Source organism: Mus caroli, unplaced genomic scaffold, assembly GCF_978045245.1.
Source record: "Mus caroli unplaced genomic scaffold, Mus_caroli_1 scaffold_7, whole genome shotgun sequence".
In the NCBI taxonomy this organism is placed as follows: domain Eukaryota; kingdom Metazoa; phylum Chordata; class Mammalia; order Rodentia; family Muridae; genus Mus; species Mus caroli.
Window position 1 is genome coordinate 19,449,843 of NW_028227262.1, and position 14,960 is coordinate 19,464,802.

The 14,960-nt window shown below is 44.7% G+C and overlaps 1 protein-coding gene across 1 annotated transcript; it reads right to left on the reverse strand.

The window, feature by feature from the left end:
* Positions 1-5,173: 5,173 nt before the first annotated feature.
* On the reverse strand, positions 5,174-14,410 carry Gabarapl1 (GABA type A receptor associated protein like 1). The gene is made up of 4 exons (XM_021164807.2): positions 14,057-14,410; positions 10,036-10,114; positions 8,916-9,034; positions 5,174-6,406 (listed from the first exon to the last, which is right to left on the reverse strand). Exons 1-4 carry the CDS (start codon positions 14,144-14,146, stop codon positions 6,341-6,343), a joined length of 354 nt encoding a protein of 117 aa, XP_021020466.1. The 5' UTR covers positions 14,147-14,410; the 3' UTR covers positions 5,174-6,340.
* Between the last annotated feature and the right edge of the window lie 550 nt (positions 14,411-14,960).

Here is a 14,960-nt window from a genome sequence, read left to right on the forward strand (position 1 = left end):
AACTCCTTAGAATCTTCAGAGACTATTAAGAGAAAGTTAATCCAGTCCTTGATCACTTCCTCTCTATGATCACATGACCAAAGAAGCTGTCTTGGATGAGGACTGTGGCCAGTTGATGAGGAGTGGAGACAGGAGCAGCCCGGGTCTGAGGAGGCAGCCCCTAATCCAAATCCGGGTTTTTATACTAAGGTAGAATAAAATGCTATAACTACTATATCATTTGAGGTTGTCCAAAATCCTCATGCAGAGATCTTTCTGTAGAACTCATTAGGCACATGGGACAAAGACAGATAGTCCATACATGGAACAGTAGAAGAGGGCTGGCTGTTGATATAAAATAGCCTGAGGTATCTATGACATCAAACACAACCATTCCAGGGGAAAGGGACATCACAAAAGGAAATTGAAACATTTAGTGGGGTCAACCTTTTCCCCTTTTAAAACTTACACACACTAGCTGAAGCATCCAAATATGCCTTGACCATCATGAGGATCCATCATGCACTGTGCAGGGAGGCTTGGGTTTAAACTCAACCCTGTGGATTCAACACAAGTACTTTGAAAATACTGGCCATCCCCCTATTACTAGAGTCAGTACATTATTTACCCCATGACTTATTAAAGTCATGAGTTTATTGTTAAAGATGAGTTTATTGTTCGCTAGCACAATTTCTATATATGCTCCTACAAAAGCCAAGACTTTGCATGGCACTGCAAAGGGAGTTGGAAATATAGTTGACCAAGGGTTTGTTCTCTCTTCCTAATTCCTCAACCCCACCAACCCTCTATGGTCCATTTCTTGCTTACCCATGGAAATGTGGGTCCCCAAAAGACCTGCTAGTTAGGGATTTCAAGAAGGCAAAAATGAGGCTGGAAAGATGGCTCAGAGGTTAAGAGCATACACTGCTGTCATGGAGCTTAGTTCTCAGCATCCAGGACAGGAAAGTCACAACCACCTGCAACTCCAGATGCAGGGGTCTGATATCAGCTGGCCTCCGTGGATACCCCAACACATGTGTACATAAGTAATAACAGCTATTTTTACAAGGTGAAAAGACATATCATGTGCCATTTGTCATTGGCTTTTCCAGAGTTAACCTGAGCGCGAATGAGAGAAAGAACTGCCAAGCAAGCAGTTCTGGGGCCTGCACTTTCCTCTTAGGAAAGCAGTGGATTACTGTCAGTGTTCCATCCTGAACACGGGTGGATGGAAATTGATGGTATTTGTTCATGAGCATACAGTGTATTGGTCTGAACATTTTTATATTATCAGAATATTATGAAGTTATTAAAACGTCTAAATGATATATTCTGTCCTAGTGAGGGTGAAATGCTACCAGTTTAGTGCATCCCAGCGCTAGCCACACATTGCTGTGGAAAAGTGACTTCTCATTGATAAATTGCTACTACCAATGCAGATAATGAGCTGTAAACTGCGGTCTAAGAAAGAGTGTGCACTGCTGAGTTTCACGTCAGGTTTTTCCACTTCAACAAACTCTGCCTCAGTCACCCAGATCTTGCCACATCCTGCATTTTCCATTAGCAGTGATTATTTAAAAAAAAAATGGCTTTGGAGAAGATTCCTGACAGCTAAATTGTTGACATCTTTTTTAGGTAAACTTTGTTTCTGTTTGTAAAAATATGTTTAATATGGATGCTAGGATTCAGGCTATGAAAGTGGAAGGAGCTAGAAGAATGTAAGGGGAAAGGGAGGAGATGCAGTGATAAGAAAGAGCAGTAGAGGTAGGAAATGAGGCCAAAGAATAAGCATTTAAGTGGGAAAGTGTCATAAAGAAATCTGGTACAATTAATGTATTCCAAGAAGGAAAAATGTGTTTCAATTCTTCATGAGAATTTTAGGAGCTAAGTAACTCTCTCTCTCTCTCTCTCTCTCTCTCTCTCTCTCTCTGTGTGTGTGTGTGTGTGTGTGTGTGTGTGTGTGTGTGTGATCATTTGTGATCCTGAGATCAGAAAACAACTTAACAGGTGTCAGTTCTCTCCTTCCACAATGTGGGACCTGGAGATGGAACTCAGAAGGCCATGCTTGGCAGGAAGTGCCTCTACCCACTGAGCCATCCCGCAGGCCATGGAGCTATTTAACTTTAAAGAACAGTCCTACAGGGCCTTAAATAAGCTGCAATTATAAATTGGACTGCGGTATATAAGGCCCATGATGCTGAACATGCACAATGCCATAGGTCACCAGTCACAGGTGAAACTGCATGCCTGTCAAGGGTATGGTAAAATGCATCATACAGTCCCTTCTCAGGGTGACCACTTCTTGCTACTTCATTCACTCACGGGAACTACTCTGGTCATGTGTGTTTACGAAGAACCAAAGTTCCCACAATGTAAGAAGTGTTAGAAGTAGGGCCTATCACATAATGAGGCATTCAAGTTTATATTAAAAGTCTACTGGTTTGGGGATAAAGGTTCTGGTATTTCTATCATCTTTCATTAATTAGCTAGTTGGCCCTATTGTTCTGCTAGCTGAGAAAAACCACTTTCCAGCTGTTCCCAAGAGAACAAGCTACGGGCTGAAATTGATTGTAGACTTTGCACTGAAATAACATATAGGAAAAGAAGCGGTGGGCAGGTGGGCAATAGGTACACCTAGGAAGAAAATAAATTACTCAGGGTGCATTGAGGAAACGGCTCACCAGTGAAAGGCACTGCCAGCCTGCTCCTAAAAAATATTGAGTGGGTTCACACATCTCAAAAATAAATATGCACTTGGTACTTGTTTAAATCTACTAAGTAAAAAAATACAGAGACAATGGAGTAATGGTTTACATAAAGGGCTGGGGATACAGCCCAGTGAGAGGATGCTTACCTGGCACATGTGAGACCATGAGTTGATGCTCAGCATTGAGGAAAGAAATTACAAAGTGAAAACTAAATCAAAGGAATTATCAACCAAGTATTCTGGTTATTTTTCAGAATACTTGGATGTTTCCATCATTAAAGCTGACTTGATATTGTCTCCCTAGGTCTGTATATCCACACTCTTCTGCCACCCAGCTTTAAAATCATCCCATAGCCATTATATATGGAATTATAATATTAATGCTAATATTCCCAAAAGGTTATGTCCCAGGGATAAGTGCAGTGCTCAGGAAACAGCACATGACTCTGGAGAGTCACCTAGTGGCTGCTGTTAGTATGCCAAGCAGCATGTTCATTAGGCTAGGCACTGCTTACATTACTTAAGGTAGTGTTTTGATACCTTGTAATCTTAGCCTCTGAATATACAATATAGTATAGCTTTTAAATAAGTTCAGTATGCTTTGAGGTAAGCAAGAAATTTAGCACTAGAAGAAAAATAAACTACAGCATGGTATTCAGAAATGAAATTTTTTTTAGCCTCCACTCACACAGGGCTAAGGGCCATACTGGGAATTCCCAGCCAGGACGCACCATCATTGTATGTCTGATGATGGAGATTTATACTCTAAGGATAAGGAAACTGACCAGCTGTTTTATTCTTTGGGGAACCTGCCAGCAGTGAGAGAAAGAACCAGTCATAAGAAAAGATGGCCCTTGGCAAGCCTCCAAACTTACCCTTGCATACTGAAGACCTTTCCAGCAAATACAGAACTAGACTTGTCTCTGAGGCTGAAGTGGCATGGCCTCTAAGGGAAAGAATGAATTTGTCTGATGTATCCTTTAAACTCCATCCTGACAGAGCAGATCTGGAGGTAGCCAATTAGAGTGACATGGAACACAGAGCTCCAGTTACCAGGACATTTCCCATGCTGCTTTCTGTTCACAGGAAGCCTCAGTTCACAAAGGCCTGAGGGTGTTAAGTCGCTTTCCAAGACTCAGGCAACTGTGAGGTGCTAAGACACTGTGTTCAAGAACTGGCACCAAATTCTAAGCAGGGGCACTGTGGCTAAACATAGCTAGTTAAAATTATGCATCTGTATAGTGGTACTCGTCTGAAATAGTAACATCCTATCCAAAAGTTGTTTTTTTGGGTTTTTTTGTTTGTTTTCTCATTCTGAAATATCCAACAGAAAGTGGAACTAGAATAAGCCAGGGCCCTCTGGGAGACAGACCCTAAATGCAAAGGTTCAGCTTGGCAAAGGCCTGCAGTGTTTCAGATGAGCCCAGAGGACGCAGGCTCTGCTGTGTGTGTCTTTGTGAACATTCAGTCTTATTCCTAGGTAATAATTTCACAATAGTTTTCATCTCTACATTCCAAGCACCAGCCTCCGCTTGGCTCCGTCAGGTAATAACACACTCCCATTTTGGTAACCACAGGCATCCGTGTTCACTGCACCAGTGGGAAACTCTTGAAAGCATTTCCATGATTTAAAAAAGAAAAGTTTTTTGTTGTTTTCAGGGCTATTTTCAGGCTGTCTTCCCCTTTCTTCTCAATCCTCACTGAATTTTCTCCATCACTTCAGTGGGCAGTTTGACTGTTGGTAGAATCCTGGCATAGATCTATGACTTCCTAATTCCTTTCTAGTGACTCAATCATATTCCTTAAGAATAAAGAGGAAGCCACCACCTAGGTGTGGAGTTGCCAAGAGAACAGAGGGTTAGAAATGGGACTGAGGGTTCACTCATGTCCTGGCTGTTTGTTTTCTCTAATTTCCAACTCCCCAGCTTAGCCACACAAGCTTCCCCGACTCAATCAAAGACCCATACCCAGCTAGAAGACATGTACCATCTCCTGCTTTGGAAGATGTTAACATCTCATGAAGCATTAATAGAGAGAATAAGTTATGTTTAGGGCTCATCAGCAAAGCCCTCAACAGCAGACTTGAAGGCTCAGCAGGATCTTCTGAGGCACCTGCTCATGGTGAACTGCCTACATGGCTGCCAGTCAAATCTGGGACCAGACCTAGACATTTTCATTCCTAATTAGCACAAGTGGCAGGTGGACTTTAGCTTTGAGAAACAAATGAAGCAGTCACTGGCACTTACAAACCAGGTAGAAAACTGTGCACACTGAAACATACCAGGAACAATACACTGGAGCATCCACCCACGGGCAACAGGGAAATGAGCATGTATACATCTGACCCATGTAAGCACAAACTGCCAATTCCATACCCACTTCAAGTTTCTTAAAAATGCAGGTGTCCACATAATCTTCTCTTAAATGAAAACCAAACCAAAAAGAAAAAAAAGAAAAAGAAAGAGGCCACAATTCTGAATCCAGGTAGACTTTTAAGGTAAGCAATTATTTTATTTCCCTGGCCTGACAGCATTGACTTCAAAGTACCAGAACCTGAAGCTGACAAAGCAGACGTACAGATTGCTCCCAACAGGGAGGACGCTCTTCATTGGTAGAGATGAATTGAAATGTCATGTGAGAATGCAATGCCTGCCCCTCCCCCCACAGAGTCCCTAAATGAAACGAATGAGTAAAGCCCCCATGAAACTCTGGCGCCCCCTCTCACTCCATCTTCTTTGAATAGCAGATGCCACGGAGGGAGACAGCTGGCCATCGCTGTGCATTGCAGTGCGTGTGAGACCCAAGAGACTGCAGCAGGGGGAGGACGAGTGGGCAAGTGGGCAACAACCTAGCTTACCTTGTAACCCGGACCCTCCACACACAGACACGCTGCCCCTGTACATGAGAAAGGTGAAGGAAATGCTAGAGGACTGATCCTGAGGCTCCTGAAAAGTCCAAGGTACTTATGGGATGAGGAGCAGGACATGTTCAACCCTGAACTCCAGTTTAATGCCATCCAAACCACTGGCAATCATAACCATGTTCCCGCACGGCCCTATTTTCCAAGAGGACTCCGTCTAAACGTCTGTGCGAATGTCTCCTGCCACAACTGGGGCGGTGCTATGAAGCCTGGGTGGAAGAAAAGGACTAGGAGAGGGAGGAACTGGAAACAGAGGTTAGGGGTCCAATGCTTCAGTGACAGTGGGTATCTTTTGGTCCCTTAGGTGTGGTCCCCTACGGCATTCTTTTCCCCCTTTGCCCATGCGGCTTGTACAAATGCCAAAAATCAAACCTCTGCCCAAAGAGCCGGGAGTTGCTGCTGCACTGTATTCTTCTCTAGCGGCCACCTGCCCTCCCCCCAAACCTCTGATGAAACTGCACGAGAGGAAGCTCACAGCAAGGCTGTGAATCATGTCGTCCCCATCCCGCTCTCACAGCCAATGCAACACAAGTTCTTCCTGGGCTGAGGAAGCAGAGAAAAGTAACAATTGAGCTTGTGAAAAAAAGACGACAGCGTGTGCGGTGTGATGTTTCCCGATGTCTTCACCTTGCGTCTCCTCCATGGTTGGGAGCCCTCCCTCTGGTTCCCCAAGTCCCACGCGCACCCCTCCCCTACCCCCAAGTCCAGGTGCTCCCATCGGCTGGGCTTCTGCCTCATTTTCCATAGACACTTTCATCACTGTAGGCCACATACAGAAAATAGTCTTCCTCGTGGTTGTCCTAAAAAGAGGAGGCAAGAAGACAATTCAGAAAATACTAAACATTCATGTTTATAATCTCTATGATTCTGAGCCTCGAACAATCTTATAAAGGAGGCGTGCAAGTCAGCATTATTCTCATTTAAAACATGGAACAGGACTTGGGGTGCAGCCCAGTGGTAGAACCTTGCCTCAAATGTGTGAGGCCCTGGGTTTACATTTTTAGCATTAGGAAAAAGGAAAACAAAGAACAACAAAAGGAACGAAGAATAAGAAGAGGTTATCAACTACACATTGATCTCTGACTTCACAAACACAAGTTTTCATAAAGAACGTATCTCACCAACAGCAGAAAAATAACCAGAGTAAGCCTTGCTCCTAGAAATAACCATTCTATAGTCAGCTTTAGCCACAGTGGTCTGCAGTGGCTACAGAACCTAATTGGTCAAACTACAAAAAATACAGGATTACTTAGTGCCTGGCCACACATGATTCATCTAAATTGCCCCCACCAACGCTCAGGGAAGAAGAATGAATGTCAGACTCTGAGGAAGGGTGAGGAGAGGTGTGGAATGCTGGCTTCTGGGCATGAGATGGCTGTTGTAATCCTGAACTCACAGGCAGCTTTGGTTGATTTGTAACGCACCGGCCCTCCATAAAATTGGGCCTATCAACAACATTCCATCATGACAGGGAGTGGGTTTCTGAGGCCTCACCCCTTTCTGAGAATCTATACTTTATTGATAGTTGAGGGGGACAAGGAGTCATCTTCTATCGTAGTATAGACACTAGAAAGGTGTCCATCCATGCTTCTGTAAACAAGCTGAGTGCTCTCCTTTAAATAACTGGGTTAACAAAGCAAGACTGAGAGGGGAAAGAGCCAGGGTAAGGCGTGGGGGTAAATCTGACTGAAATATGTTATGGACAAGTATGAGAACAAAAAAAAATCAGACCAATTTATATAATGAATATATGCTAATAAAAGACACTGAAAAAAAAAGGCTGAGTGCAAGGATGTACACCTGTAATCTTAGCATGTGAGAGGCTGAGGTAGGAACATGAAAGTTTTGAGGTTAGCCTGGGCTACCTGGCAAATCCCAAGCCAGCCTGAGCTTCTTGTCAAGACTCTATCTCAGAGACCCAAAGGAAAACAAAACAAACAAACAAAAAGATCTCCAAAGATGAACAGGAATAGCTAAATGAATTAAATGTCAAAACATAATACAGCACACCATGAGAGCTGTGGAGCCCTGCCTGGTAAGCCACCCAGTCCCATCAGTAAAATTCTTGCAAGTTTTTGGCATGATTTCAGAGCTTTCACAAACAAAACATTGCGAAAATAATTCTTACCTTGAAAAAAATATATATTACTCTTAGGCCCGGGGCTGGGAGAGATGGGTCAGTGAGTAAAGGCTTGCCTTGCCGTCCAGAGGACCAGAGTTCAATTCCCAGAACCCAGATAAAAATGGCATGTGTGATGATGTGTGCTTGTAACTCCAGCTCTGGTGAGGTCAGGAGGATCCCTGGGGCTCACTGGCCTGTCTGGCCAGCCTATCGGTGTGTTCTAAGCCAATAATGAAACCTTGTTTCACGAGAGGCACACAGTGTTCTTGAGGAAACACCCTGAAACTGTCCTTCAATGTCCACCTGTGTGCGCACATCCATATACACTTGTAAGCACACACACACATTTAAAAAAGAAAAAAAGAAAAAAGAAAGAACTCCTCACTCTATCAAGGAGAGCACAGATACCACAAAACACCTACTGACATACATACTCACCGGGAAAATATGCTGTGGAATAATAAGGGCTAGAGCAGGGGTTACTAGATGTGCATCTGACTATTGGGGCACAATGGGAAGGCAGTATCGTGTGTGACATCGTACAAGGAGTAGTTCAGTCACAATCTTAGATCACATTATTTGTATATGAAGTCCTCACTACAGTTTTTCTCAAATCAGATTCTACCTTAACTTGACACTTTAACTCATTCCCTGTACTCAGATAATGGAAACTCTTACGTGGACTCCGGTTTGCTCTAGAAAGAGAGCTTCCAGATGTGGCTGTCCTAAGCCGAATCTTGACCCTTTATGTGAGAGCTAACTGTGAAGACGGCTCCAGGTTCAGACGGAAAAGAAGCCAAGGGTTGCTGGTGTCTCTTTTCTCCATCTATTGCCAGATGTGGGTGGCTGACAGGCAGGAAATGGAGTGCACAGTTCACTAACAAACTGTGCTTCCAGAGACAGTAACAGAAGGATGAGCATGGTGATGCTTTGCTACCAAGAACCACTGGAGCCGGCAATAAAGTACTACAGTCAGGCAAGACTAGAGAGAGATTTCAAAAGATTAAATCGAGTAGGTGCTCAGTCCATAAAGGACAAAGGCTATCTAATCTCCCAGCTTCACAGTGCTGTGTGTAAGAGGATCCCCATAAATAACACCTCCTGCCCTACTTCCCAGGTGTTTAACAAACCCTGGAACCAGAGGGAAGGGACACCAGGCTGCTGGGTATTGTGATCAAGACCATTACCTCATACAGCTGGCCCATGGTAGCACTGGTGGGAGGGATGGTGTTGTTGACAAAGAAGAATAAGGCGTCCTCAGGTCTCAGGTGGATCCTCTTCCGGATTAAGAAGTAGAACTGGCCAACTACAGGAAGGAAACAGAGAGCAGGGTGAGAAATGAAAAAGGATTAGTAGGAGAAACCTCAGAAAACAAAATAAAATCTATTGTGTAAGTAGAAGCTTTTCAGACCCAAAAGCTGTCCGAGAACCTTAGTGGGAAAATAGAAACGGAGGCTTGTACAGTGCCTGACCCACCACACTGGGACTGCCCCCTCCCTTCTTCCTCATCCATCTTCAGACTCAACATTAGCAAATCTATCCAGCACGACTATTGTGGGGAAGTACAATGTAGATTCAAGCATTCCCATCTAAATGGACTCCTGATTCCTTTGGGGGTCCCATTTGCACTCTGAGAGCTAACAATAGGAAGAGATCCACTGCACTCTGGTCCTCCCAGTACCATGGGGGCAAGTGTTGGGGCAACGAGCCCACACAACTTCTTCCTGCAAACAATGAAGCTCTGGGAGGCTGACAGACAAATGCGTGAACACTGCATCTAAAAGGATCTTTCCAGGGCATCCTGGAGGCACCTGGTACTTCTTTAAGAACAAGGTAAAGTCTAAATGCATATAATTCAAAACAGAAAGTAGGCTAGGTTTTGCAGTTTTCATCTCCCAGACAGAAGCACGTTTAAAAATAAAGTATTTGGATATAAATCTCTGAAATGTGATCCTCCTTGGTGACAATACCCAAGACACGGCTGGAGCTGATATAAATCGATCCACCTCAGGATACCATGGCTGATTTTTAAAGTGCTATAAATGACAAACTTTTGTTCTTTACTCCCTGAGTACTGCTTTCCTGTGTCTCCATGACTAGGGCACATGAGTATGGCATTGGGAAATATCAAACAGAACTAGAAATAGGAGGGCAGAGTGTGCCTATCTGCACTGGCCAGCTCACTGAAGGAAACCATGCAAGTTCACCACCTACATGCGGTGACAACCCATATAGTCACCAACTTAGACTTAAAGATCAAGAATGCTTTGCCTGGAATGAAAGGTCAGAAGAGAGAAAAACGGTTACCAGTGAGGTCGGAGGGCACAAGGTACTTCCTCTTATCCAGATCAGGGACCCTGGCTTTAGGAGCCTTCTCCACGATGACCTAGAAGAACAGGAGACTGGGGATGAAAACCAGACAGCCTAGCATTGTCTTTTTCCTTACATACCTGAAATTTGCCCACACTGTCCAGTCTCATTTTTTAGTCCCCATTTCCAATACTCCTTGAGCGTAAACAACTACAAATTACCTATAAAGGGCTATAAAAGTCATTCACCCTACAATATTTTATTAGAGAATCAAAGAGATGGTCTGTGTTTCTAAGATGTGTCTGATGACCTATTTATTTTTCCTCTAAAAAACCATTTATGGACCCAGGAGAAGAAGCAGTCACAAAAGCACTCCCTGTCAAAGTGTGAAGATTGAGTTCTGATCCCCAAAATCCATGTGAGTGCCCAGTGGATGTGCAGTCCCCATGCTGGGAAGGCAGAAACTGGAGATCCCTGGGTCAAGCTGGCTGGCTGGAGTAACTAAAGTGGCAAGCTCTGGGTTCACACTGAGTAATGTGAAGAGTAAGCAAGAATTGTATGAGATATCAACATCTGGCCTCCACATACATACACTCAATCACACACCTTCTTCCTTGCATGTGTACACACTTACACAAAGGGGGAAATGACATTTGTTACAGACACCACATTATAATTTAGAACTTCACTGCCTTTCAAAGGCTGCTGTGTTAAAAAAAAAAGTGTTCCTGCCTTGGTGCTATGAGCAAGTGGTGGAAACTTTAAGGGGTGGGGCATCATGGAGGTTTTAGGTCTTTGAGCTATACCAAAGACTAATCTCCCTCTTCTGTGCCTCTACACTTGTAACACAATAGTTTGACTCACCACCAGTCCAAAGACTGGGGCCATCTAAGAGTATGGACAAAGACTTCTGAAGTCAGTAGCCTTCTTGTCCTATAGAATTTGACCTTCTCAGACACTGCTACAGTGATGACTAACACACACACACATACACACACACACACACACGTAATGTGGTTCAGATTTCAATCTTTGCAGAAAAGTGTTCATTGCTGAGTGAAAGCTATTATGAATTTTTATAATGAGTGACACTTTCTAAGAGTAACACACTAAGTTATTCAGCATTATTAACTGTTAGAATTTTAAGGGACTTTCAATGTCGACATTAAGTTTTTTCATAACATTTTTAAAGATTCTGCATTTTGTAACAAAGAAAAAGACACATAAAATCTTAGATGATGTTTACATATTTGCTCAGAGAACAGAGAATATCTGACAAGAATATCAACATTAGATTCTTTGTTTTGAAAATCTCATCTTAGATATAAGAAATGGGAAATACACAAAAGCAAAGAAGCAGAAACAACACTGGACAAGTATCCCTAGAAGCTGTGTGTCTGTCAGTGTGTTTCCCACCTTTTCAAGCTTCTTCATCAAGCCACATACCTGTCCACCCCCAGATACCATACAAACAAGTACAAGAAAATGCTTGGGTAAACAGACATGAATCCAAAGCTTCAAAGGAAATAGAAAAGAACTTGAAAAAGAAATAGACCAAAAAAGAGGAAGAAAAGAGGCAGGTTACAAACAGAGCACAGGAAACAGGGAGCCCTGGTATTCACCACAGGAACTCTTGAGTCCTGGAACTCCGACCAAAAGGAGAGGGGACTTATTTTCTGCATCTGTTGCAGTGGCTCATACACCATAGGGATGTTTACAAATGTTTAAAAATAGTATGTCCAGCAGTTCCTGCTGTTACAGGTCTCCAACACACGGTTATTTCAAGATCCCATGATCCCTTCTCCCAAGGCCCACGCACACCTCTTCAGAGGCCACGCTTAAGTTGTGAGTCAGACTGCCTTGGAAACGTAGTGGCTTTCCTGTAAATACCTGAACATAGGAAGATTCGGCCCTGTGACCAAGGCAGGAGAACTCCTGTTATAATCCAGGGATGGAGAAGACACCAGGCAAAGGGTTCCAACTTTAGTGTTGCCCCCACTCCCACCCCCACCCAAATCTCAGCAGGGCTCTATGTCACAACCAGATGAGAGGTTGAGAACCTCTCAGATTGGGAGGTACCATCTGGGTGTGAAATCCAGGGCATCCATGAGATCTAAGCAAGGTTTCGTGGCTTACAAATCATCACTGAAGTAAAACATTCAGCATCAAGTCACAAACAGGAGAATACAGAGAAACTGCAATATTCTGGGTGAGTGCTGTACACAACTGAATTAGAGGGGGCTGTCTTGAGGAAGGACGGAGGTTTTAGCTGAATTTGAAAACAGTTGCAGGTCACAGCTCGTATTTCTGTTAATGTTCTGAATAATGGGGGTAGGTGTTCACTTAAGTTTCCTGGCTGGCACCAACTACCACCTGAACTCCAGATGGCAGCAGGTGTTAACCTACTTCTAGGGCTCAACCTTACAAGGCGTTCATCTAACTGTACTACAAACCGGAAAACAAAAACAAAAACAAAACCCCAGAAGGCCAAGGGCTCTGGAAGCCCTGAAGCATGACAGCCAGGGCTGGAATTCTCCTCCATCAGCCAGCAATGTCAAACCTATGGGTGGTGACTTCACTGCCCTGTGCTTCAGAGCATGTCTCTAGCACAGGGATTTTAATGCTGTGACAAGAGTCGGTGAGTACGCAGACAAGGCATTCAGAGTGCTGCCAGCTGTGTGGTCCATGTGTAATTTTAAAATATTAAGTGCGGCTGACAAACTGAGAGAAATTTTGAAAGCAATCCTCCACAGTCCTGAGCTCAAGGAAATAACATGTGAAGGACTGGGTAGTAGGAAGGCATGACTGGAGTGTACCCAGCCGTTCTGGAAGAGCCATGTATATGTAATTTCTGGAGAATGGTGGAATAGTTAGCTCTCTTCTTCCTCAGAGAAAATGGGGCTGAGGGTAGAAAATGGGGCTGAGGGCTTTCTCTTGCTGGACCTCCGTTTCTTCTGGTAGCCCTGGCTGAGATAAAGAACAAGGAAAAAGTCCCTCCCCCCTATTACTTATGCATCAAAAAAAAAAAAAAATCAGGTTAGCACCGCTCTTTTACCCTTCAAAGTTAGAGGAACGCTAACCTAATATAACACCATTGCCTGTACAAATAAAGAGAACGATTTTTAAAAGTCCCTGGTCCTCTATCCACCATATTTAAAAGCGATGTCATCCTTTGCTTCCAATTCTGCTGCGCAGCCTTCAAAAGAGAAGGAAAAAAAAAAAAAAAAAAAAGGCAAGTGGGCGGGGGAGGGGGTAAAGTGGAAAACACCCGGATGCTGAAGACTCCCTTAGTATTTTTTCTCACCACTGCATGAACTAGGTATTAGCTGCTTAAATAGGGGTATAATTAATGGAGGAAACGGTTCTCAGTACTGGCTCTTGAGATCCAAGAGCCCACCCACCCATCACAGTGCAGAGCAAGGACCTTCTTTTTCCACACATGGCCCAGGAGACAATAATGATGAGGAGGCAGGCTGACTGTGACGCAGAGCATGACCTTGTTTGCGGGCCCTCCTGGTAAAGCCCCTCACCCCACCCCACCCCAATTCTAAGAAAACGCAGGACAGAATCTAGGGGCTTCTCGAGTTTTTCCTCCTACGCTCAAGGAAATGGGAATGAGACTCGTTTTCATGGAGAACCAATTGAGTAGACATGGATGAGCACAAGGCTCATCTCACCTGCTGCTCCAGGGTTGGGACGCGTTTTTCTATAGCTTATCCTATCTGCGGCCCCCAACCAGTCGCCCCCGCACACACAGGCCGCGCTACGCGCACATCCCAACCTCCATGGGTGCTGAATCCTGCTGACTCACCCACCACGCGCACGCTGCGCTTTCCAGATGCCAAAAGTGGTTACAGGCCCTGGGGATACAAGCTTGTCAAAGCCAGTCAAAAATACGTGATTTCGATGACCCCCCTGTGCCAGGGCCACCCGCCATCGCCAGGCTACCTCAGCAGCTCCTGGGCAACCAGCTCCCAAACTCCTCAAGCTTGCCTTCTCCCTCCCCGCCCCCACTCACCGGCACCCGGTCCGGGTATTTCTTCCTAATCTTTTCACCTTCCTTTTTCCGATACTCGAAGGGGTGGTCCTCCTTATACTGGAACTTCATGATGGACCTCAGGATGTAAGGGCTCCCCGGACGGGGCCTGCTGCGCGCGCTGATGACTGCGTCTCGCGTCTGGCCACCCCCAGTCAATGTCAGCCTTATCACAATCGCTCCACCCGCGTCAGCTCCCACGCGCCAGTCGCCGCACTACGTGGCCTGTCCAGAGAAGGACCTGGAGATCCCGCGGCCTGAAGGTAAAGGACCACCAGGTAAAGAAATAGGGTGGCTTTTCCCAAGAGCTGGAAACACAAAAACACCAGGGCGGTGCTGTGACATCATGACGCCCCACCCCCGCTCCGCCCCCGGCGCTAAGGACCTGCTGGATCCGGGTGTACTGAAGCATTGTTTATTTGTGTATCTTCTTTTCACCTAAGCTTTTCCTAAACCACTCCATCGAAACGCAAAAAGCATGTAGTCGGGTTTTTATTTTTGAGAATTGATATTAAAGGTAATTTGTTAATCCAAAGAATGCTCTAACAAATGTCGTCTTCCCTCCCCTTCAAGTTTCTTGTTTGATGCCCAAAACAAACACAGAGGAAGAAAATCCAGCTGTTTCCAGAGCAATGGAATCAGGAGTCTGGTGTTGGAAAAGCTCCAGGCGTCACGAGATTTGTAGCCCGGGCTGAAATGTCCTGTGCTTGCATTTTGACCTTTGCCTGGCACCCACGACTGGCCTGCCTTCTCTGCCCCAACTCCTCCTTCTGACCAGTGTCCTTATGTTTGGATCTGTGCTGGAATTGGTTCTGAGACAACATAAACAGAGCATGACTCATGGATTTGAAGAAGTGTAAGGGTGAAGAACATGAAGTCATCAAGG